The sequence below is a fragment of the Aspergillus puulaauensis genome, chromosome 8 (genome assembly GCF_016861865.1).
Source record: "Aspergillus puulaauensis MK2 DNA, chromosome 8, nearly complete sequence".
Lineage (NCBI taxonomy): Eukaryota > Fungi > Ascomycota > Eurotiomycetes > Eurotiales > Aspergillaceae > Aspergillus > Aspergillus puulaauensis.
The window spans coordinates 2750589-2773895 of NC_054864.1; the positions used below are offsets into that span (position 1 = coordinate 2750589).

At 50.9% G+C, this 23307-nt stretch overlaps 11 protein-coding genes across 11 annotated transcripts; 6 read left to right on the plus strand and 5 right to left on the minus strand.

The window, feature by feature from the left end:
* Nucleotide 1: 1 nt before the first annotated feature.
* APUU_81064S (alkene reductase) lies at nucleotides 2-1096 on the plus strand (the record flags this gene model as incomplete). The annotated part of the gene is made up of 1 exon (XM_041697414.1): nucleotides 2-1096. The coding sequence occupies one exon, from the start codon at nucleotides 2-4 to the stop codon at nucleotides 1094-1096; it is 1095 nt and encodes a 364-aa protein (XP_041562947.1).
* Nucleotides 1097-1161: 65 nt separating this feature from the next.
* Nucleotides 1162-2813, minus strand: APUU_81065A (DUF3425 domain-containing protein; the record flags this gene model as incomplete). The annotated part of the gene is made up of 5 exons (XM_041697415.1): nucleotides 1162-1414; nucleotides 1468-1577; nucleotides 1628-2037; nucleotides 2093-2353; nucleotides 2426-2813. 5 exons carry the CDS (start codon nucleotides 2811-2813, stop codon nucleotides 1162-1164), a joined length of 1422 nt encoding a protein of 473 aa, XP_041562948.1.
* An 867-nt stretch (nucleotides 2814-3680) lies between these two features.
* APUU_81066S (uncharacterized protein) lies at nucleotides 3681-5184 on the plus strand (the record flags this gene model as incomplete). The annotated part of the gene is made up of 5 exons (XM_041697416.1): nucleotides 3681-3837; nucleotides 3903-4002; nucleotides 4074-4445; nucleotides 4493-4766; nucleotides 4822-5184. 5 exons carry the CDS (start codon nucleotides 3681-3683, stop codon nucleotides 5182-5184), a joined length of 1266 nt encoding a protein of 421 aa, XP_041562949.1.
* A 347-nt stretch (nucleotides 5185-5531) lies between these two features.
* On the plus strand, nucleotides 5532-7505 carry APUU_81067S (acyclic terpene utilization AtuA family protein; the record flags this gene model as incomplete). The annotated part of the gene is made up of 4 exons (XM_041697417.1): nucleotides 5532-5949; nucleotides 6014-6497; nucleotides 6548-7305; nucleotides 7360-7505. The coding sequence occupies 4 exons, from the start codon at nucleotides 5532-5534 to the stop codon at nucleotides 7503-7505; spliced, it is 1806 nt and encodes a 601-aa protein (XP_041562950.1).
* A 339-nt stretch (nucleotides 7506-7844) lies between these two features.
* APUU_81068A (uncharacterized protein) lies at nucleotides 7845-9080 on the minus strand (the record flags this gene model as incomplete). Its single annotated transcript, XM_041697418.1, has 5 exons — nucleotides 7845-7988; nucleotides 8051-8164; nucleotides 8237-8607; nucleotides 8657-9005; nucleotides 9072-9080. 5 exons carry the CDS (start codon nucleotides 9078-9080, stop codon nucleotides 7845-7847), a joined length of 987 nt encoding a protein of 328 aa, XP_041562951.1.
* A 1106-nt stretch (nucleotides 9081-10186) lies between these two features.
* On the minus strand, nucleotides 10187-12022 carry APUU_81069A (uncharacterized protein; the record flags this gene model as incomplete). The annotated part of the gene is made up of 7 exons (XM_041697419.1): nucleotides 10187-10504; nucleotides 10571-10899; nucleotides 10974-11289; nucleotides 11342-11542; nucleotides 11608-11622; nucleotides 11681-11887; nucleotides 11954-12022. 7 exons carry the CDS (start codon nucleotides 12020-12022, stop codon nucleotides 10187-10189), a joined length of 1455 nt encoding a protein of 484 aa, XP_041562952.1.
* A 727-nt stretch (nucleotides 12023-12749) lies between these two features.
* APUU_81070S (flavin-containing monooxygenase) lies at nucleotides 12750-14635 on the plus strand (the record flags this gene model as incomplete). Its single annotated transcript, XM_041697420.1, has 5 exons — nucleotides 12750-12845; nucleotides 12900-12958; nucleotides 13011-13105; nucleotides 13166-14084; nucleotides 14149-14635. The coding sequence occupies 5 exons, from the start codon at nucleotides 12750-12752 to the stop codon at nucleotides 14633-14635; spliced, it is 1656 nt and encodes a 551-aa protein (XP_041562953.1).
* A 432-nt stretch (nucleotides 14636-15067) lies between these two features.
* On the plus strand, nucleotides 15068-16282 carry APUU_81071S (uncharacterized protein; the record flags this gene model as incomplete). Its single annotated transcript, XM_041697421.1, has 5 exons — nucleotides 15068-15305; nucleotides 15378-15519; nucleotides 15575-15652; nucleotides 15717-15798; nucleotides 15860-16282. The coding sequence occupies 5 exons, from the start codon at nucleotides 15068-15070 to the stop codon at nucleotides 16280-16282; spliced, it is 963 nt and encodes a 320-aa protein (XP_041562954.1).
* Nucleotides 16283-16776: 494 nt separating this feature from the next.
* Nucleotides 16777-18780, minus strand: APUU_81072A (Zn(II)2Cys6 transcription factor; the record flags this gene model as incomplete). Its single annotated transcript, XM_041697422.1, has 4 exons — nucleotides 16777-17910; nucleotides 17966-18459; nucleotides 18524-18573; nucleotides 18620-18780. The coding sequence occupies 4 exons, from the start codon at nucleotides 18778-18780 to the stop codon at nucleotides 16777-16779; spliced, it is 1839 nt and encodes a 612-aa protein (XP_041562955.1).
* Nucleotides 18781-19169: 389 nt separating this feature from the next.
* Nucleotides 19170-20525, minus strand: APUU_81073A (glycoside hydrolase family 5 protein; the record flags this gene model as incomplete). Its single annotated transcript, XM_041697424.1, has 4 exons — nucleotides 19170-19234; nucleotides 19284-19698; nucleotides 19756-19950; nucleotides 20004-20525. The coding sequence occupies 4 exons, from the start codon at nucleotides 20523-20525 to the stop codon at nucleotides 19170-19172; spliced, it is 1197 nt and encodes a 398-aa protein (XP_041562956.1).
* A 1367-nt stretch (nucleotides 20526-21892) lies between these two features.
* On the plus strand, nucleotides 21893-23098 carry APUU_81074S (glycoside hydrolase family 75 protein; the record flags this gene model as incomplete). Its single annotated transcript, XM_041697425.1, has 7 exons — nucleotides 21893-22153; nucleotides 22200-22265; nucleotides 22316-22369; nucleotides 22418-22500; nucleotides 22547-22695; nucleotides 22748-22975; nucleotides 23028-23098. 7 exons carry the CDS (start codon nucleotides 21893-21895, stop codon nucleotides 23096-23098), a joined length of 912 nt encoding a protein of 303 aa, XP_041562957.1.
* Between the last annotated feature and the right edge of the window lie 209 nt (nucleotides 23099-23307).

The window sequence follows — 23307 nt, forward strand, 5'->3', positions numbered from 1 at the left end:
CATGGACATTCCCAATCTCACCTCGCCTCTCCGGATTGGCGAGCTCGATGTTAAACATCGGGTTGTCATGGCCCCGCTGACTCGCAATCGTGCCGACGACCACCACGTGCCTCTGGATATTTCACGCGAGTACTACGGGCAACGGGCGAGCGTCCCTGGGACTCTACTCGTCAGTGAAGGCACCTTCATCTCCGCCCGGGCAGGAGGCACGAATAACGTTCCAGGCATCTGGAGTGAAGCCCAAATTCAGCAGTGGAAAACAATTACAGATGCCGTCCATGCACGCGACAGCTACATCTTTTGTCAACTCTGGGCACTAGGGCGTGCAGCCAACCCAGAAGTTCTCGCCAAAGATGGCAATGAGGTCATTTCGAGCGGAAATCTTCCAATAACAGAGACGAGTGCAATTCCGAGGCCATTATCTGAGGAGGAAATCAGAAGCTGGATTGCAGACTATGCAACCGCCGCGAGGAATGCAATTACAGCTGGATTCGATGGCGTGGAGATCCACGGCGCCAATGGCTACTTATGCGATCAATTCCTGCAGGACACCTGCAATAACCGGGACGATCAATGGGGTGGTAGTGTTGAAAATCGATCGCGATTTGGGATGGAGGTCGCCAAAGCAGTGAGTGCTGCGATCGGTGCCCATCGAACCGGGTACCGAATCAGTCCTTGGAGCACCTTCCAGGGAATGCGCATGCAGAACTTTCAACCTCAGTTCACTGACCTGGTGGAAAGCTTGCGCACATTGAACCTTGCCTACCTACATGTGGTTGAGCCGCGCATATCAGGCTCCACGACAGTTGAGGGTGACCATGAAGAACATGATTTCCTACTTGACGCCTATGGCAGCGATCGTGTAATCATCCTCGCTGGCGGGTTCACTGCAGCATCAGCAGAGCAGACAATCAAGGCCTATAAGCCTAATGAAATCGCGATTGCATTTGGTCGCCACTTCCTCGCCAACCCTGATCTCCCATTCCGACTCGCCAAGTGTATCGCGTTGAATCAGTACCAGCGGGCCACCTTTTATACGCCCAAGTCCCCGATCGGGTACATCGACTATCCGTTCAGTAAAGAATTTTTCCACTGAAACATAGCTCTGAATTATATGTCACCACATTTTGGTACTTAGGCCCTGCCCGTGTAAATCGTCGCTCAATCTTTCTCATAGATCGCCGGTATCATCTCCGGCAAGTAGTCTTTAAAGGGTTCCGAAACTGTCCAGTTGGATAGCTTGCGGACGTGTTTTTCAAAAATATTATTAAATTGTATGTTCTCCGTGTGGGTGGAGACTGTATCCATGTCCTCGTACGGCCAGTTGACGGTGATATTCTGCGAGTAAAGCTCGGAGAAGGCAGCGAATGGATACTTGTCGGGATGTTCAATGAGCAGGTCACGCACACGAGGCCTTTCAAAAGGAACAAAGTCAGTAGGTATCAGCTTAGCAATCTCCGTACATACCAGGGAATATTATCAATCCACGAAGCGTGTGGCACGGTGATCTGCATAGCAGTCGGTCGGAGCCAGCGAGGCATCTGTTCGTAGTTGGCATCTGTCGGTGATATTTGCCACTATACCGAGTAAGTTTGTATCACAAGGGGTAATGGGAAAGAGGACGTACTCGCATTGTCCGATACATTACAAACATGAACGCCAGTTTTTGGGGAATCGCGACGTAAGGGAAGGTCGTAAGAACTTCACCCAACACCCGACTCGCCGCGTGAACCTCCGGAGTTGGGGGCCCAGGATGTAGAATTGCTTGTAAATATGGCTGAATCGGTCCTAGGACGGAGTCCACATCGTATCCCTTGGCCACCATGGACCGCCGGGAGTCGATGAAATCGAGGAGTATCTGGTCCAATGGACACGTCGCAGATGTATGCTTTGGCAATACAGCTGCAATCCCCGTGGCGAGTGGTGGTTGGTATATCGTCGGGTTTGGTAGCGATGGCCAGATTGGCCTTGAAATGCTGTGAGGTGAGGCCAGGATTGGTTGTGGCAGACCCTGGGATACCTGTTGCATGCGTTCGCCTATAGAGACCATCAGACCCCGTGTTATTCTTCACCGAGTGATTTGTCTCCTTACCACGAGATTCCGCGAATTGTCTCATTTGGTGTCGGCTCAACGATGATTCGGTTTCGGGGCTCGGAAGGCCAGGGCGGCCCATGGACATGTTTGCGGAGGCTGTGTAAGCACTTGTCGTCATACCTTGGCCCGACTGAGCACGCGTATACTCATTGCTATCGATGTCTCCCATTGACTGCATCAGAACACGGTCCGTGTCCTCCGCCAAGGCTTGCTCTCGTTGAGGCTCGTCGTAGGCCACTCCGCGCTGATCATCATTTTCTGGGAGGAACAAAGTGGTGAGCCACAAGGTTTCTGTCAAAAGTGATGATGATGGTAAGGCGGGTATCTTACCCAGTATAGGCTCTCCCTCAGTCTCTGTTGTGGCCCGATCCGGGTCCGGACTTGCAGTATCATCGACCCCTGTGTCATTTTTGATATCTGTCTCGGCGGCCCCGTTGTGTGCGAACTGGCCGATGCTGTCTAGATAGGATCTTAATTTTCGATTCTCCTCGCGCAGCAGGTAGACCTCATCCATCAATTTCTGTTCGCGAACGGAACAATCGGTCTTTGCACGTGCCAAATCATCTTCGAGGTCTTGAAGACGAGATTTGACGCGTTGACGTAAGGCGCGCTGTGCCCTGCGATCGAGATCGCGCTTGTGCTGGGCCTGTTGAGCGGTCAAGGCCGAGACTTTTCGATTCCTTCGTGTTTGGGGGGGATTGGGTCCGGAGTTTGTCATCGTTCAGTTTCAAGCATGCTGTGTCAGGTTTTCACAGGGTGAAGAGCAAGAGTCAGTCACTTGCAAGCAGCTGGATTGGTGTTGTAGTTGAAGGTGCCGTGGCGGGGGAACCCTGAGTCATGACAGCATAACTCCGGCTTAAGTAATCTCAGTGCCTATGTTCCCCGCATAACTAAATACCACTACAGCTGCTCTGTAAGAGTATGTGGTATCACGACCTACTTGCTAGTCTATTCAGTAAAGTTGTTTGCGGGACTAACTGATAATATACTGATTTTATGATTCTTGAGTGTACATGTAATGGTCATGACTCAGGATCTTATACGGTGTTGATCCCGGCTATCTTGGTTTTGAGTGGGAACGCGTGCAGGATATATATATATTTCAGTCATCGAATTACTGAGCATAACAGCATAGTCCCGCTATATCTATATCGCCTCTGGTTTCAGCCTTCGTCGAAGAGAAAATACAACAGCTTTGAACAACTCAAATTGAGATAACAATGACAATGGAGTTGGAACGGCATTTAACCCAACTCTTCATCAACAACAGTGTAAGCGAGCAAGGAACTGCAACTACTATCCCCGAGTCAACCCGCTAATCACCGGTTCTTTCCGCAGTACGTGGACTGCCTCAATAACAAAAAGTAAGACGCGTCCAATTCTCCGTCCAGCAAAAAAAAAAAAAAAAAAAAAAACCAAAACACTTTCAGTACGTTAATGTTAGCCAAACGTTAGGATTTCCGTCTATAATCCAGCCACTGGCCAGCTTGTCAGCGATCAGATTCCCGTTGCCGGGCCAGATGATGTTGACAGTGCAGTTCGCGCCGCCAATGACGCATTTGCCGCTGGGTCTGAATGGCGCCGCATGACTTTCCCTGAGCGCCAGAAGATCCTGCTGCGCTTTGCCGACCTTCTCGAGGCAAACCAAGAGTACCTCGCGCATCTGACGCGACTTACACTTGGAGCCCCCTATTTGCCATTCGGCAAGTCCGAGATTGGAACCGCAATCGGGTCGTTTCGCTGTAAGTTTTACTGTATCGAGTGTCCAACGCGGACGAATGTCGGAATAAATTCTGATCCTCAGAAGATTATGCAGGATGGATCGACAAATTTGCAGGCCAGTCCTTCCCTGCCGACGATGGATTTTACAAGATTGTACGGAATGAGCCTCTGGGAGTCGTGGCTGGGTATGTCTCGTGGTCAACAGGAAATTTATTACTCCTAAGAACGGAAAATGGAAACTTATACCTGTCTGCAGAATCATCCCATGGAATGGTCCATTAGCTTCAGTCGGTCTCAAAGCAGCCCCTGCTCTAGCTGCGGGCAACGTCTTCATCCTCAAACCCAGCGAGAAAACCCCGTTGATGGCGGCGGCACTGGGCAAGCTCGTTCTCGAGGCAGGGTTTCCTCCGGGCGTCTTCCAAGTGCTTCTCGGGGATGGGAGCACCGGAGCACTTCTGGCTAGCCACATGGAAGTGGCCAAAGTTAGCTTTACCGGCAGTGTGGCTACCGGAAAGGCAGTGCAAGTTTTAGCTGCCAAAAGCAACCTCAAACGATGCACTCTGGAGCTCGGCGGCAAAAGTCCCGCAGTTGTGTTTGACGATGCAGATTTACCGAATGCAGTGCAGTGGTGAGTTGCCACGACACCTGCAATGGCAGACACAGCTAATGGTTTAGGTGCGTGAATGGTTTGACGAGCAACTCGGGACAGATTTGTTTTGCGGCCTCGCGAGTCTACGTCCAGGAAGGTATCTACGACAAGTTCATAGCTGCGTATCAAGAAGCTTTCGAGGCTAAGCGCGCCGTTATTGGAGATCCTGATGCCCCTGGATCGGAACTGGGACCTGTGGTTGACAAAGCGCAGTATGATCGCATCATGGGGATTATCGATAATGCCCAACAGGAGGATCAAGGCACGTTGTTGGTCGGGGGAAAGCCACTCTTTTCAAAGGTCAGTTATCGGGCGCGGAGTCGTTGGAAGATCCTTAAGTGCTCATACTGTACAGGGCTACTATATTGAACCGGCAATCTTTACCGACACAAAGCCGAATGCGTCCATTTACAAAGAAGAGATTTTCGGCCCCGTCGTTGTGATCAACAAATTCAGGACTGAAGAGGAAGTCCTCGCCCGGTCTAACGCGAGTAAATACGGACTGATGGCGGGCGTCTTTACACAGGATATCAACCGCGCCTTGCGAATGGGCTCAGGATTTGACTCGGGAGTAGTTGGCATCAATTGCATCAGCACCATCCATTTCTCGTGTCCGTTTGGAGGGACAAAGGAGAGTGGGCTGGGACGGGAGCTTGGGGTGAATGCGCTAATGGCGTATACGGAGCCCAAAACAGTGTTGATTAATATGAACTACTAGTAGCTGAGAATAGATGGGACGGATAATAAAGCTATGCCCAGTCGAGTCGTCTTGTATAGTAGTGGTCGATCCACTGGTTCACGCGATAGTGTCATGCCAGCTCATGACAATGTGATCCTGAGTCATGGCGACGGCTAACCGGGAAAACGGCACCGGCTGCCATTGGCTCTGTCCAACTTCGGTCCGAGCTCAGGTCCAGTACATCCAGATGCCATTTGGACAAACCACCCCGCGTTCCACCATTGCCGGCAATGAGCCTGAATCAGTTTAAAAACACGCCATCATGAGGACTATCCCCCGGAGACAGAGGCCACCAAAGCGAACTCTGAACATTCGGGACCGTCGACATGTCAACCTCAACCCTACGCATTGCATCAGCCTCTGGATCCGTTACGGACCGGAGACACGGTTTGGCTGAACTGGCCAAGCATGAAGACGTCCAATTCATTGTCGGGGACTGGATGTCCGAATACAACATGACAACTCGAGGTGGAGCGAAGTCCACGGGAAACCTACTGTCCACCGAGTTTGAGCATTCATTTATGGAGGCTATTGTACCTGCATTAGAAGACATCGCCGCACGCAAAATTCGGATTGCTGTCAATGCCGGTGCGAGTGACACCAAAAAATTGTTGGACACCTTGACTCAAGTTATCCAGTCGAAGAGGTTGGACCTGAAAGTTGCCTGGATTGAAGGCGATGAGGTGACGGACCTTTTCCAGCAGTCCTTCAAGTCAGGAAATGGTTTCAAGAACCTCACTACTGGTAAGGAATACCTACTGTCTGGACTCTAGGCGAGTTGTACCGTGGCTAATAACCAATACCCCAGGCCAACACCTCTTGGACTGGGAGTTCACACCAGTCTACGCCCAAGCCTATCTGGGAGCTTGGGGCATCACTGAGGCACTCAGACAAGGAGCTGACATTGTGCTCTGTGGACGGGTGACTGATGCCTCTCCTACAATTGGCTGCGCTGCCTACTATCACAACTGGAAGCGCGAAGACTATGATCGACTGGCCCATGCTTTCGTAGCCGGTCACTTCTTAGAATGCTCCACCTATGTGACTGGAGGAAACTTCTCGGGCTTCAAGTCTCTCCCCGGGTCGTTACTTGATGTTGCTTTCCCGATCGTGGAAATTCACGAGGGCGGCGAATTTGTGGTTACTATGCAGGAGGGCAAAGATGGCATGGTGACGGCCGAAACCTGCAAGGCGCAGTTGGTCTATGAGATCCAGGGCCCGCTGTACTACAGCCCTGACGTTGTTGCTGTACTCGACGAGATTATAATGGAGAATGAGGGCGCGAACAGAGTGTATGATGATCTGGCGTCCATACTGAATGTCCCGCTGACCAGAAATTTAGTCGTGTCTCGAATGTGAAGAGCATTAAGCCTCCACCAACTACCAAGATTGGAATCACCGCACACGGCGGCTTCCAAGCAGAGGTGCACTACTTCCTCTGTGGACTCGATATTGAGGAGAAGGCGGCCCTACTTGAGAGACAAGTTCGGCATCTCCTAGACGAGTCGCAGTATCATACGCTGAAATTCCGTGTCAACGGATCCTGCCCCTCAGACCCATCGAACCAGGATGCGGCCACTGTTGACGTGCGTATTTTCGCACAGGCTCGCTGCGATACCGCGCTTTCCCAGGCCAAATTCTTCCGGCCATCTACCGACACGATCATGCAGAGTTACCCTGGGGCGACCTTCGCGGTAGATGCACGTCAAGCTGCACCAAAGCCATATTACGAATACTTTGTCTCTATCTTCCCCCAGGGCCAGATCCGCCATATCTGTCATCTTCCCTTCAAGGGAAGAAGTGTAAACATCGATCCTCCGCAGGATACCGTTCCATTCCAGTATGACCAGCCCTCGTACGAAACTAAGAGCCCTTATAACCTTGATGTGTTTGGCCCCACCACCCGAGCGCCGTTGGGTTACGTTGTCCATGCTCGCTCGGGTGATAAAGGGTCTGACTGCAATGTTGGCTTTTTTGTCCGACACCAGGATGAATGGGACTGGCTACGGTCGCTGCTTACCGTCGAAAAAGTGCGAAAATTGCTGGGCCGGGATGATTGGGGACAAGCCATCTTTCGCTTCGAGCTGCCGCATCTCTGGGGTAAGTCAACTGATGGTTGATCTCATTCTGTGAGGAATGCTAATTGTAATATAGCTGTGCACTTCCTTCTCAAGGACCACCTGGATCGTGGAGTGTCCTCGAGCTCTACCTATGATGTGTTAGGGAAGAATTTGGCCGAATACCTGCGCTGTAAATGGGTGGATATTCCAGATAAGTTCCTCACTCGAGGCAGGATTTAGATAGCTTAGATAGCGTCAACGTAGCCTTTGTCTGTTGAAATGTATTATGTTTTCTATGAGACCTCAGAGTTAAGTTTATAAAATGTACTTAATGTCTATAGGGTATTGACTGCTCGATAATCAATGCCTAAAGTCATATAAACCTCAGTCTAGAGGCTACAGAAATTAGAAAAGCCCTATGAAGAAATAAAAAGGGTAAGCCTTGTAGGTACGAGCTCGCATCAGGTGTATTATCCTGTGATTCTAGATCCATGTTATCTAGGGGAACTACTGGAGGACCGGACGCCGTACGGCATGGCTTACTGTCTTTCCTAACCAAGGCACAGGTTCATTCAATTTCTATACGTTTTCCACCTGGTTGCTGCGACCTTCCGTCTTCATCTCGATGTCAACTGACGATCGTGACGTTGCATACGGCTCACTATGTGGAGCTCCATCTTTGACGAAGATGTAGTCGATTTCTTCCAGAGACTTTCCAGTTGTCTGATTCAGGTATTAGCACAGGACGGCATGATCGGAGTAAACCGAAATAATAAAGACCTTACCTCTGGCAAGAAGAAGTACACAAATGGGATGCTCAAAGTCATCATAATGCAGAATAATAGATAGATCTTCCAGCCCGTGTTGGCAATGGCAGCAGGAGTCATGATTGCGATAACCTAGGAGGTAGTCAAGTGTTAGCACGGCTCCCCTCTCGTTGAGTATTTTAAGCAGAGACTGGATTTTCTTACAAAGGTCCAGAGCCACTCCGAGAAACATCCTACGGCGGCCCCGACATGGCGAAGATTTAGAGGTGTGATCTCTGGGGCATAGAGCCAAGGGACACTGTTCCACGACATGCCGAACGAGAACTCATAAATGATTAACATGGCAAGTGCAAGACGAGAGGAGGCTGGGGTTGCGAGTGCTATGCCGACTGTGAATAGCACCATCGAGATGCAGAGTATTGTTGACCCGTACATGAGTACTTTGCGGCGACCCAATCTATCCAGCAAGAACATGGGTGGGAACGTCCCAGCCCAGAAAGCAATCTGAATAAACCCGGCGACGAGGCTGCTCATTTCGTGGCTTAGGCCGACATTTGTTTCAAGAACAATGGTGACTGTATATAGTATCAGCACTATCCTAGGCTACCGGGGTCTGATTCATACCGTAGAATGCAATGACATTAATTCCAGTAAACTGCTGAAACAGTTGGATGAGGAAGCAAAGCAGCAGACGCCGGCCGTTTTTCATATCCGTCTTGTCGAGGAAGATGCTACGGAGACTGAGCTTGGAGTCACTTTCCTCGAGAGAAACGGCTTGCTGCATCTCCGCAACGATGGTAGAGACTTCACCGTCACGTTCAGGCTTGTCCATTATGCGACAAAGAGCCTCAATAGCCTCCTGCCGTTTGCCTTGGGAATAAAGCCATCTGGGCGACTCAGGAACCAAAGGCATCATGGCAATGGTGGCCAAAGCGAAAACATCCTGAAATGCCAGCGGGAAGCGCCAAACGACCTTTGAGAAACTATTAGAATCTGGACTTGTTCTTTCTAATTCTTTGTCAGGACAGGGCCATCTTACCTCTCCCATCTGACCTCGAATCATGCCATAATCTAGCCAGTAGGCAACGACAGTACCGAACTGGCTGAAATCAGTAAGTGGTCTAGTAGTGTGACAGAGGCAGCCCTACGATGACTATCGACATCTGAATAGCCAGAGACCTTCCTCGGGCAGTGCTTTTGGAGGTTTCCGATACATAGACTGGCACCGTCGACGTATTCATCCCTGACAGCCCTCGTCAGCAAACACAACGCCCCGTAGTGTACTGTTCATGGCTTCGTACCGTTCCCAATACCAGATATGATTCTACCGACTATAAGTTGAGCGGCGCCAAACGTACTCGCCTGAATAATACCACCGATGATCATGATGAGACATCCATAGGTGATGGTCCTCTTGCGGCCGAGACGATTGCCCCAGAGGGCAGAGATCAAGCATCCCCCAAGACATCCAATATTAAAGAGAGCGACAATAGTTCCGAGAAAACCAGAACTGGGATTCCCAATGGCTGAAAGAAAGCTTGGGTGTGACACAAGTCCGCCCAGTACTCCCTGGAGAGAGAGGTGTGTTAGCCCACATATCAAAGCCGAAGGATAGGGTATTGCGTGCCTGGTCGTAGCCAAACAGTAAGTAAGCGCTGCCGGAGCAGATGGTGATGGCGAGCCTCAGGGCCCTGCCCTTTAGGTTGAACATTTTGCGAAAGTAAATTACTAGCAGTGGATCTGGGGTTCATTCTCTGTGTGAACTAGATTACTACGGTTTATATCCTAGAAGGTACCCCATCCTTTCGAACAGAGCCAGCCAGTTAGCGTACCCCGGAATTTGATGGTTATCTTATTCCCCACGGGGCCCCTAGCTAAAAACCTGGCCAGGACTAGGACTTGACCGTCGCAGACACACGGTGGGGCATTCGGAGTTCGGTTGGACAAGTTTGGACAGCGCCGGCTACTGCAATTCCGGGGATATCAACGCCAGAGTTAGGGCATGACTCATGCCAGACCACCCATTCATTTTATTCTACCGCGTTATACGCGTCTCGTATTAATTTGAACCCAATATTCGAATGGCCTACCCCGCGGTCATCCCTGCCTCCTAGTTACCTCTCCTATCTGGTATCTGCTGTGTCTGATGACACGCTAAACCCGCTCTTCATGCTCAATCTCCGAGGCTTCCTTCAAGTGACTGCCGTGAGAGCCCAGCTCCAGCGACGGATTTCCCGAGTCGACCTTTGCAAACAGCAGATCAATCTCCTCAAGCGTTTTCCCAGTTGTTTCCGGACAGAGAAAGTATACAAACGGAACCGCTAAAGCACAAGACAGAAGACACCACAACCACATCTTCCACCCAACATTTTGCAGGCCAATTCCCCCGGCAAACACCGTGATAAAGCAGAAGAGCCATTCACCAAATGCCGTTGCAGCGCCACCCACATGGCGAAACCGAAGGGGCGCAATCTAGGTGAGTTAGCATGGGATAAGTTATTCGCACGGATCATAAGATTGAGAGGGAACAAACGGTACCTCAGGGCCATACAACCAACAGACGCCGATCCAACCGTATCCAAAAATGAAATTGTAGAGAAATGCAGCGGCAACTGCCGTCCACTGGGTAGCGAGTGTTGGGTGAGGAGATCCAATCATCGCTACAAAGACCGCCATGCAGACGGTCAGCCCTGCCGCAGAGTAGATCATGATGCTACGTCGCCCAAACCTCTCAATTGTACCCGGGAGGAAAAACGACCCAGCAGCAAAGGTTGTGTTCATGACCGCTGCCAGGAGCTGGGACATGAAGGATGATAAACCGATCTGCCCAAAGATGATGGTGCTGTAGTAAACGGACAGGTTGATTCCTGGAGTGCAATCAGTGCCGTCGTCAGTGTCCACCTACGCTTAGACAGAGATATGGCATTGGCTTAGTTCTTACCCATCATCTGCTGCATACTGAGCAGCAGAAATGCCACTCGAATGCGGTGGCCGACTCGAAGTTCCGTTCTATCCCAGAACAAATCCGAGACACTGAAACTTTTAGATTCCTCCTCAAACTCAATGGAAGATACGATGGATTGTCTCATGTCCTGCACAACCTCGTCGGTGACTGGACAGTCGTGCAGTCGCGCCAGGATGTTGTCTCCTTCTTCATACCGACCGCGAGCGTAGTACCAGCGGGGGGTGTCAGGGAGGAGAAACATGCCAATCCCAGACCCCAGGGCAAATACGGTCTGTAAGCCAATTGGGACGCGCTGGCACTGTCAGTAGCTAGGCAACAACGATTTTCTTGCAGGCGAGAATTACCCAAGAGACTTGATTATCCATCCTAGTGAAGCCAAAGTCCACCCAATATGCCACCGCGCAACCACCGACCAGGAAGATACACTGGACACCTACTTCAGGGCCACGCTGCTTGGTGCTTACACTCATCTCGGCCTGGCCTGAATCAGCACTCTGTTCAATCTGAAGTCGTCCTGGCTTGTGAACGTACCATGTAAGTTGGAACTGCGCACGAGATGAACTGTCCGGCATTAGCGTCCCATATTTTCACACGCATCGACAAGACATACCCCGATGCCGAATCCCTACATTTACTAAAGTCAGTGCCGTTGATTGAGAGACACGATAAGGGAAGCATCGTACACATATTACCCGGCCAGCAATTATTTGGGCAACCGACCACGCCGAAGCCTGCAGACTCCCCCCGATGATGACGAGAATATCCCCCAGAAGGATACATCCACGTCGTCCCAGTGGCATCCCTATGATCGAGGTGAATAGCGCACAGACTGTGGCAGCGAGGGTGTAGCTAGAAGCGATCATGGGAATGATGTAGGTTCCAGTGGGGTTCTAGAAAGCCCGTCAGTATATATCTGTCCAGACTGCTTTCTCTGGTTGCTGGGTAGATAAACTTACCCCGAGAGCGTCTCTGAATGGCTTCGTTTCTTGGACACCACCAAGGACACCAGCATCGTACCCATACATACCAAATGCCTGTCCAAGAATTAATTCAAAGCCACTGGTTGATGATCATAGCTCTACAAACCAAGCAACAACACAGACTCATGATACGGAAGAGGACTGGGCCTCTGGCAAAGTCTACATTCAACATGATGGCTGAGTAACGAATAGGAAACAGCGTAAGCAGAGAGGATAATTTTAATTAGAGTACTATTGCTGTGGTGGCGGCGATATAGATACCAATATATATATATATATATATACACCGATATATTGCATCTCATCCTATAGTTTGTTTGAGGTTGAACAGCTGGTAGGGACCCACCCCCGGATCATATGCTATAAAAGACCCATGGGGATCAGTGGGTATGGGGAAACTCTGCGGAACTCTTCGTCTACACCTACGGAGTACCTGTACAGTCGAATCAATGGATCGGACTGACCATGACTCATGTCCAGCAGCCAAATACTTATGCGAGCGGAGTACAGTGCCCAGTGAGAGTGGTCTGGGATTCTAATCCCGCGGAGCCCCTGGGACAGCGCCGATCGAGTCGACAGTCACAATGTGGTCCCAACCTCGGTTGCGAAATAAATTCCTGTCCAGCTGTATAGCCGATTAGCGGTTGGGGTCGAGGACATGCAATGGAAAGGCATTTGCTGTCATATACATAGACCCAGAGCATCCAAAGGGGTCATCCGCAACGTTCAGTCCGAAGTACGATAATCAGTTCAGACTGCACTACAAGACAGTATGGAATTGCCTGAGGTCATTATCATCGGCGCCGGACCCTCTGGCATTGCTCTAGCACATACCCTGAAGCATAAGTTGGGGTTCAACGATTTTACGGTAGGCTGACCAAGAGGTAACAATTTGCACGGGGGTTTGCTTACGTCGAAATAGATCTACGACAAAATCGATGGCCCTGGAGGTACATGGAGGCAGAATACATATCCTGGAGTGTGGGTATCACCGACCGTTTTTCACTCGCTGCCGCTAACTTGGGGGTGATAGCGGATGCGATGTCCCAACTATCCTATACTCGTTTTCTTTCAACCAGAATCCAAACTGGTCCAAGGAGCTATGCGAAGGCCCTGAAATCCTAGAGTGTATGAAATCCCACCGTGCCCGAACCAGCTCGCCCCCGTACTGATAAGGCGTCCTGGCAGACATGGAAGCTACCGTGGACAAGTTTGACCTTCGCAAACACATGCACTTTGGCATTGAATGTATATCCGCCTCGTGGAACAAGGAAGGCTACTGGGACGTTCATCTCCGCGATACTCAGACTGGTGTCGAATATACACGATCTGCGACTGTCTTTATATCTGCCGTCGGGGGGATTTCGAAGCCGCGCGACACAAAATTCCAGGGCATGGAGAAGTTCACGGGCGAGATATTCCACACAGCCCGGTGGAATCACAAATACGACTATCGAGGGAAGCGCCTGGCCGTCATTGGGAACGGTTGCAGCGCCGCACAGGTCGTGCCTGCTGTTGCCCAGGACGCAGCCTTCGTGAAGCAGTATGCCCGCAGTGCCCAGTGGTACCATGAGCGGCCGAACCGGAACTTTACAGCATTTGAAAAGTGGTGTTTTCGAAATGTCCCTCTCTGGGAGAGGTATCTAAGATTGCGACTTTTCTTGATGAGCGACAGTCTGGTTGCGACATATATGCCAGGCCCAGCGGCTGAGAAGCTGCGCGCCAAAGCAGAACAGAAAGCGCGAGAGTACATCTATTCGATGGCGCCTCGCCAGTATCACGAGTTCCTGGTCCCTGATTTCCCCCTTGGGTGCAAGCGACGCATTTTCGATCCCAACTACCTCGAAAACCTCCATCGCAGCAATGTAGAAGTCGCCCCAGTCGGGATCGGTTCCATCGATGAAACAGGCATCACCAGTACTGACGGTAACCGGACTGAGTTCGATGCCATCGTCCTAGCAACGGGATATGACGTTCAGCAATTCCTTGTACCCATGGAGATATACGGCAGGCAGGGCAAGAGTCTGTCGGAGCAGTGGAAGGAGAGCCGCGGAGCGCAGGCCTACATGGGAACCTACGTGCATAACTTCCCCAACTTTGCTATGCTGTAAGCGTGTCTCACTCTGTCCTATTACCATGGAAAGCCACTCTGATATGATGCATCCTCGCAGTTTTGGCCCCAATACGTTCCCTGCCCACAATTCCGTCCTCTTCGCGTCAGAGGTCCAGGTAGAGTACCTGGCAAGAACCCTACTCGTACCGATTATCGACAGGCGCATATCATCACTTGATGTCAAAGCGACAGCAGAGAACCAGTGGGTAAATCGTGTGCACTCAGAGCTACGAGGGACCGTCTTCGAGTCCGGATGCTCGAACTGGTACATCAACAAGCACGGCAGAAACTCCGCCTCATGGCCAGGCTACGCCTCTACATACTGGAAAGAATCGCTCATGCCGCAGGTCGGAGTCTTCATTGAGTCTCCAAAGTCCAAACTATGGGCTCTAAACACCGTTAAGAGGGTGATTCGCACTACGAACAAAGAGACCTACGCAGCGCTGGCCATCTTGCTTGCGGGGTTCATTTTGAAAAGAGAGTGGGTGTCAATGGGCCCTCTACGGGAATTGTATGCTGGATTCCTTCGGCTTGTGGCACACTAGTACCAATGTATATAGCTTGTATAGTCGTCATTCAAATTTCAATCATCCTGCCCTTGCTGAAAGACGGAAATCTCGCCCCTTCAGCACGATCCCAAGAATGCATCAGTCGCGTTACAATGAAAAACAAAATAAAATAAGACAGGTTATTGCCCATCAGGCGTGCACTTGGAATCCAATGCGGTGGATACCGGAGGTGATGGACATGGACTAAAGGAGTCCTGCGCACAAGGATCGCCACCGCGGGAAAGGAAACCCGCGGGCAGAACACGATTGACAAGTCAGCAATGAATGTTGAATTGATCCCGATGGTGAGGGGAGAAGAGGGACCGAGGGGCAGCCACTACTCCTAAGCTTATAAGGGGTGCTGTAACATTTGGTATGGCCTCATACAAGAGTCTCTACTTGCAAGACAACCTTTTGCCATAGACCAAGATGTCACCTACCATTAGATCGTCCACCATCAGGGGCAGTCGACAAGCGCTTTATGGCATAAGCTTGTATACCTCCCGCCCATCTGTTGGAACTATGTATCGCGCCCCAACACCCGACCTTGTGCCCAACAAACGTGGATTTAGCAGCGGTCTCGTAAATCGAGCTCCTCCACCAGTGCTGGCGACAGGAACCATAGCGGAAAAGCTTTCCCTCAATGGAAAGGTCACAGTCATTACGGGTATTTCCACGAGTTCCTATAGGTCTAGGTATATGACAAGAACAATGAACAGCTGACTTGGGCGCAAATCAGGGGGCGCAAGAGGAATCGGGCTCACTCTTGCTGAGACTGTAGCAGGCCTGGGAAGTGATGTGGTAATTCTTGACGTCCTGCAGCCCGAACGCGAATTGGCTGAGCTGGAAAACGCGTACAACACTCGGTTCAAATATTACAGGTAATTGGTCTTTCGTCACACCTGTGTTCGAATTCATCTCGCTGATCTACCAAAGAATGGACGTCACGTCGAAGCCTGGCATGGATGCAGCATTCGAGAACGTCGTCAGGGATGTCGGGCGCATAGACAACTGGTACCAAAAGCACTGTTGATTATATCAAATAGTGAAGTTTACCGTTGGTTAATCAGGGACATAGCATCACCTCGGCCGGAGTCGCTTTAGACAAACCGTTCCTCCAGCATACCTGGGAGGAATCCAGCAGAATACTTGATATCAATGTATGTTAGCACCAACTCCATTGGCTTTATCTTCAAACACTACTGTTAACATCCTATCCAGGTGCTGGGGTCCTTCTTTAGTGCCCAATTAGCGGCAAAACAGATGGCGAAACAAGGAAGCGGAGGATCCATTGTCATGGTTGCCTCTATCGCTGCCCACTGCGCCATTCCCGCTCAGCGAGTTTCAATCTACGGGGCCTCCAAAGGAGCTATAAGGCTTCTTGGAAAGACTCTGGCCGTAGAGATGGCCCCTTTTAACATCCGCGTCAACACGATATCGCCTGGATTCATTGCAACTTCCATGTCTAAGCAGTTCACCGAGATCCAGAGCGTATTTCAAACGACACCCCCCTTAGGTCGTATAGGCCGTCCGGACGATCTGGCTCTTGCTGTTGCATATCTTCTAAGTGATGGTGCGGGGTATACCACCGGAGCTGATATCGCTGTCACTGGGGGCTTGCATAGCGGGAGAATTGATGTTTAGTCTGCTAGAATAATTGGAAAAGTCTATGGACTGATGTACCTATGGACACTATTAGTACGGACAAGAGTAGCTTGTGGATATATCAACTCGCCAAAGTGCGAATCAGGTGTGGAATTTCAAACGGGTTCATATTGATCACAGGCCGGTACTATTTACTCGTACGTTCAGTGCCTGATCTCTAGGCTGTAGGCCGCTATTGAGGCTCGATGGCAGCTGCTTCCCTCTAGTCCCGAACTTGGCCTGCCAGGTACTGGGGATCGCTATAGAGAAACCCCAGAAGCCGATTACACTTATAGGCGGCTTGACCTTTTCTGCCGGTGCTGGTGGCAATTATTCGATACTTGTAGGTACCACAACCATGGAGCTAGCTACAAGAGTTACATATCACCAACACCTCTCGTAGGCTGTGGCGGAGATGGTACGCCGGCTTCGAGCACATCTCAACAGCAGTCATAACAGCAAACACGGCCTCATCCTCGACAACGGGGGTGTTCTCACTCATGAGAACCCCATATACACCCGCACTCTGTGGACAAAGTATTCAGGGGAATAAGAAGAAAGGAAGTCAGGCGATGCCATTGATGATCCGACGCTCTATCGTTTAGAAGACCATCCATGCCCCTCGCCAAATATGAGACACTGCGCAATTGGCGCATGATATTCCAGCACTGATGAACCTTAAGGGCGCCCTTCCGGGTCTTGAATTTGTCGCAATCGCGAAGTCGGCGGTTGTATGCCAGTGCAAGGACTAACAGAGCTACCGCGGGCCCAGGGAGAAACCCAGCAATGTCCAGGCTATAAACCTCCTCGAAAAGATCGGTTACTTCAACGAGGTATTTGTCCAGCGTTTTGAGGTATTGTGACTTGAATTCCGAGTTAATGGAATCTGGAATGCCTCGAATATCTTCCCAGAGGGCGGCATACGAAGTGCCCAGGTGGAGGAGCTTCAGCCAAGCACGATGCAGATAGATGCTTCTCTCCCAAGGGGTTGGCGCCAATGATATTGGAAAGCTATGCTGGGCTGCATATGGCAGCTGGGTATACCAGTCCTCAAGTTCTTCCAGACTCCGTTTGCCGAACAGGTCGCCTGGTTTAGGGCATACCTGAATTCCTGGCTTGTCGGGTGTTAATAGCAGGTTCTTGACCCTATTTGAGAAGCTGGAAAACTGTGATACGCAACACAGCTTCGTCTTTTCTACAAACAGAATTGCGTGGGTGGTTTGCTTCTCGAGGCTGCGAAGTACCTCGCAGTCATCAACAACAGCTCGCACCTCTGGGGCCAGTATCTCGATTTGGAAGTCACATACTGTGATCATCCGCAACTCGGGGGCCTCGCCGACATGATGGTCCCCTTCGATGGTCATCATTGTGAGTAAGTCTTCCGATGTTAGTCGTGCGTGGTTATACAGGCTCCACCACGTTCTCTTCCAAACGTGCCGCTGGCGGAGACACATGGAGGAGCGATCGGGACTCCTATGGAGACCAATTGATATTGCCAGGGACAGTGCGATGCCGATTAAGTGGCTCGCGTCTTTTTCTGTATTTCGCACATCTTGCCAATGGACTAAGAGGAGCAGCGCCTGTACGGTGGCGAGACGGTCGTCTTCGCACTCAGTTTCCAGTAGTACCTATTCCTCTACGTCAGTATGAACCGAGATGTATATTATTGGCGATTGTACAGACCTTCGCCCGTTGGAACAGAATCTCCCGCGCTGCTTCGCGAGTCGTATACCCCTCCTGGTGAATGTGGCTCACGTCGACAAACGCTGCACCGGCAAACATCACTGCGTGAAACAAGAGTAGACTTATCGGGTTGGTACCGTTGTTGTCCGCAATGGCCCGCAAGAACAGGTCCAAGTCCAACACAGGCACCTCGGGGTGGACCCAGAGGATATAGCTTTTCAGCAGCTCCGTGCGAAAGCGCGCAGTTGGAAGGCATAACGACCCCTTTGTCTCAATGTACTCAATGTCCTCTGCCGCGAGTCGGTCCGGCAGTTTCGTCACGTAGTCGGGGGTGTTCGTCATCTGCAGACCAAGATGGTGCTGCAGCCCAAGAAATCGATCAATAATGGATAAATAATTGTCGAGAGGATCGGTCGTCGAGACAATATCAGGGGCACCAGAGCGAAACCTCTGCTTGCGCTCGGCCAATTGCAGTTGAGAGGCAAATAATCCTTCTAATGTTGAGTTTAGTATACACTTCAAGCAGATTTGCAGCAAAGGCAGTCGTTCCAACTGTACCTTCGCAGTATTTCAGGGACGGGGGGCGGCTCTTGGACTGCGAGCCAGAGCTAGCAGCAGTTAGCAAAGATTATCCACGCTGTTGGGAGCACTTGCACTTTGGCAACAATAGTTTTGCCATCACACGGCAGCTCTAATCTATCACATGTAGTGCATGGGATCCCCTTGACACCGATATAGCAGCGTTTTTTCCTCTTCACACAGTGGCTACAGGCCCCCGACTGGGCTGTCCGAACGCGTTTTGGTGAATGGGGCATTGTGGGCGGTGGATGGAGGAGTGGAAGAGTCTGCTCTTTTATTGTGACAATAGCAGCTAAGATGTTATTAGACTGCGGTTACTGGTAATCGCCCTGGGTCATGTTCGGCCGGTCATGCCATTGCGGGACTGTGAATCCCGCGGGATTTATCGTCCCTGGTCTCCAACTCTCCAACTCCATCATTCCATTGGGGCTGTTGAAATATCATCGTTCAGGTCGAGTAGTACGGAGAATCTGGAGACGTGATTTAGATTGCAAGCGGAATTTGATCATGGAGTGAGGAATGAAGGATGCACAGGTCATTGCAGCTCCTACTGCTACTATATACAGTATAAGCTATTTTATGCGTCAAAGAAACATGTTGATGCCCTGCTTCAAGCCACCTTCAATTAGCAGGGCGAGTTGTCATACACACTGTCCAGATCCTTGGGAATCACGCCAGCATCAACAGCATCTGCCACTCGTTAGCCACCTGAACAGAAGACATCGAAATAATAACTTACCCTTGTATGACCAGCGGTAGTCGCCCAGGTTAGCCTTCCAGGTCCAGAAAACCCAGCCCTGCTGCTTCTCGTACGCAATGACCTGGGCTGCAAACCACTTCGTGTAAAACTCCTGGTTTGTCGATGGATCCCAATCTGAATTGCCTTCGACATCGCTGTTCACACTCAAGCTCCATTCGCCAACGATGAGCGGGGAGTCGCCACCACGGTCATCATTGCACGAGGCATCAATGTAGCTATCTTTGCCGGTAGGGACCTCGCTCCACTTGAGGTAGCGGTGGTCATCGTATGCTGCGAAGGTGTCATCATCAAGAAACTCCTTGGGATTGCCTGAACCCCATTTCGAATCCATCATTTGAATGTGCAGGCTGCTGCCCTGGGCAACTCCGATCGAAGATTCAGTATCGCGGATACGCTGGTAGTATTAGTTCTCTGGCTGGACTGCAACAATCGAAAGGTAGAGGCTGCTTACTTTCCATGCGTCAGGGTAGTAGCCCTTGCGCATGCTGTCTGTTTGCTCCGAGCCCTGTAGAGGCTCATTCACGAGCTCAATCATACCAACATTACGGAACTTGTTGTCTTGATGGATGTTCTTGGTCATCCACTCGATCCACTCAATCGCCCGGTCATACTGCGCGTCCTGGTAGAATCCGGGACTGGGGGCGTACTATAATAGGCCCATTAGCTACCGAAGCCTGCCTCAGCTCGGAGCATACGTACCTGGCCGGTGAAGGGCTGTTCTGCTTGCTGAGCTCCCGGCAGCCCGTGGAAATCCATAATGATATACATGCCAGCCTCAGCAGCCCAGTCACAAACATCGGCAAGATATTGGAGTCCACCACGTGGGAAGTGTTCCGAGTCTGGGTCGACAAGGTCGTCTTTGAGCCAGTATCCAACAGGGATACGAATTGTATTCAGGCCATACTCGCGCATTTGCGAGATCTCATCCTTGGTAACCCATGACCCCCAGTGGTCCTGGAAGACCTTGTCAGCTTGATCCTGTCCCAGGGATGAGACACAGTCAAACTCGGACTTGTGCTTTTCATCCGTTGGGCAGCCCATGGATTCCCATTTGTCTTCGGCAATCCAGGGCTCAAAAATGAAGTGGGCACCGAGGTTGACACCCCGAATCTTGTTTGCATCGGGGAGGTAGCGTTTGTTGACAGGATTAGTGGTGGAATTGAAGATATTCTCACCGGTGGCGGCGAAGATGTCTTTGTCCAGACCGGGGAACCAGGCCATGGCCAGGGGCACCGATGCTAGAAGAGAAAGAATTAACTTCATTTTATGTAGCTAAGCTTGGCCAAGCAACGAAAATCGCAAAGAATGCTGGACTAATTGGAACGCACTGCCGGGCTTGTTCCGTCCTTTAATCCTCCACAAGGTTATGGCGACTCGAGCGACAACGAAATGGCCCCCATGTCGACGCGCCGATCTGTGATTCATGTAGCGATACATGGGGTTAGGAATAAAATACTAAGATCGACACGGGTTTGAGTCTCTGGTCGTGATAAGCTGGAGACGGACGATGGAGTGTGAAGAACCCACCGGCCGATCAAGTGCGAGCAGGGTCGACAGACTACGAGGCAGCCTTGCGGAAATCTACACCGTTTTCCTCTCGGTGCTTGGCTGGGCTGAACGATCGTCTGCCCTGGCCTGTACATGAGCCTGTCTGTTCAGGGTGGCGGAGCTCGCACTCGGTACGATCTTCCTGGCAGCTGTCGGTGGCCCTGTGTCCAGGCCGCACAGTATTGCCTAATGTAGAGCATGCGATCCTGCTACCTTGATTTCGAAACCAACCTAGCCTTGCCGTCCATCACAGGCTTGTCGCTCTGGCTGTATGAAGAGAAGCTATCAGAATTGTGATGGAGGTTAACCTGAACAGGCCTGCAAGTCTACAACGGTCAACACCTACTGCCGGGCATCTGTATATACCATTCAACAGCAGATGCCCCATTGACTAGACTACTGACGTAGGAGACGGCGGAAGAGCCCGCTTTCTCCCTGAAATGAAGATATTCTAGGGCCCGTCATTCAAGATCAACGCTCGCACTCCCCCTGTCCTCAGCTCGTGGGGTCGACCTCGCACTTCGAATTCGCACTTCGCACTTCATTTAGAGAGCTCGTCATGCCTGCAACTTGGTCGAAGAAGGCCGTGTCAAGCTTCTTGCCTGGTTCTCTGTCTGCCCGATCAGCGGGCTCCCTCCACTGCTCATCTCCTTATGGCTGAACTGAAACAGCACTGCCCCAAGCTACGGAGGTGACATCGGGCGTTTCGAGAGACTTGCGGAGGTTATCCGTGTGTCCAATTCCTCTTATCCTGAAGAAAAGACCCCTGATCCACACGATCAGCGTTATAGTGCCTCGCCTACGTTGCCCAGACTGGTCATAGTAAACCTTGTTGAATTGCAACCTCCAGTCCGATCTCAAACATCCGTGTCATGGCCCAGGCCTAGCTGGGGGCAGAGTTATGGAAATATTACTTAGTATACGCGTATTAACGTCGCGTACTTAAGCCGTGAAGATGTCCTGCCGTTCAGTCTGATTTCTCCAGCCATCAACCACAATTGACAGTACCTTACGTTTTTCGTTTATATCATTGGAACGATATGTTTGCCAAACTTTCTCTCTTTCAACTAGCCTTGCTGATGCTGGGTGGCTCTGCCTGGGGCCAACAGGTCAATGGAGAAGACTACGACAGCCCTGACGGAGGTCCCCCAGCGGACTACTTCGCTGCTGATGCGAGCCTGCCGGTTGATAAAATCCTATCAGCCGTCTCGAAGCTGAGCCAGGTCGCCGACTCGTACCCGATAAGCACCGAGTCTGATGAAGAATCCCAAATCTTCAGTGATTGGGCCTCCTTCGACGACGTAAGTTAGCCCTTCCAGCACTGTTAGGGCATGCTAATGACAACAGGGTGCTGCGATTGTCTTCACCGCCGACATGGATGTCGATTGTGACGGCCTGGATCATGACTGTGATGTACGCAAATCAATCGTTGAAGGTCCTGCGCGGCCTCTAACACTGCGCAGGGAAATCCAGATGGTCAGCCTCAAACAAACTGGGGAAGCCTCGCTGCCTACGAGGTGAGACCCTGCAGTCCTTCTATTATATTGTGATTGTTGACCCCAAAGGTCCCATTTATCGTCATTCCGGATGAGTATCTCACACAGAATGAAGAGACCCTGTCTGGCAACAATATCGCCGCTGTTATCTGGTATGAATCTCTCCTGCATGTCAACAGACGCTAGCTCACCATCCAGCGATGGCAAAATGTTCTATGGCATCCTCGGCGATTCCAACGGTGATGAGCCCCAGGTCACCGGCGAGGCTTCATGGTTGATGGCCCGCACCTGCTTCCCCAACGACAGCCTGGCTGGGGACAAGGGTCATACAGAGTCGGATGTTACTTGTGATTTCTCTTCCATAACGATCAACTGATCATACAACTAACTGACAACCAGACATCCTCTTCCTGGGCGACAAGTCTGTGCTGCCAGGGGACGTTCTCAACGAGAACTACATCTCGGACTTTGGGAAACTCAAGTCGATGGGCAACGATCTCATGAATTCTCTTCTTTCTAATATTGGGATCAACGGCGATGACCTGGCTGAAACTACAAGCACTTCCACTACTACTACCACTCCTGCGCCGACTGGCGACAACTGCTCGTGGCCCGCACACTGCGAAGGTATTACCCCTCCACTAGCTATCACAGCTATGCTAACTTACCGATGTCGAAGGCGCGTCGTGCTCCTCTGACGATGATTGTGCAGACGACTTAGCTTGTAACGACGGCAGCTGCTCCTCGTGAACAGGTTATACGTTGATAAGAGTGATCTCTCGACATCCATGAGACGGGACCTTCGAGTACGTAGGTGGGTGCCGGCGTAATGTAATGAGCCTGGGTATTCTAAATTTCTGGTAGTCTACCTCTAGACGGCCTCATATGTTATAAGCTGTTTCCTCTTGCTTTTACAAGGAGCGATAGGGTGTCTTAGGGCGTATATAGATCATGAGCTC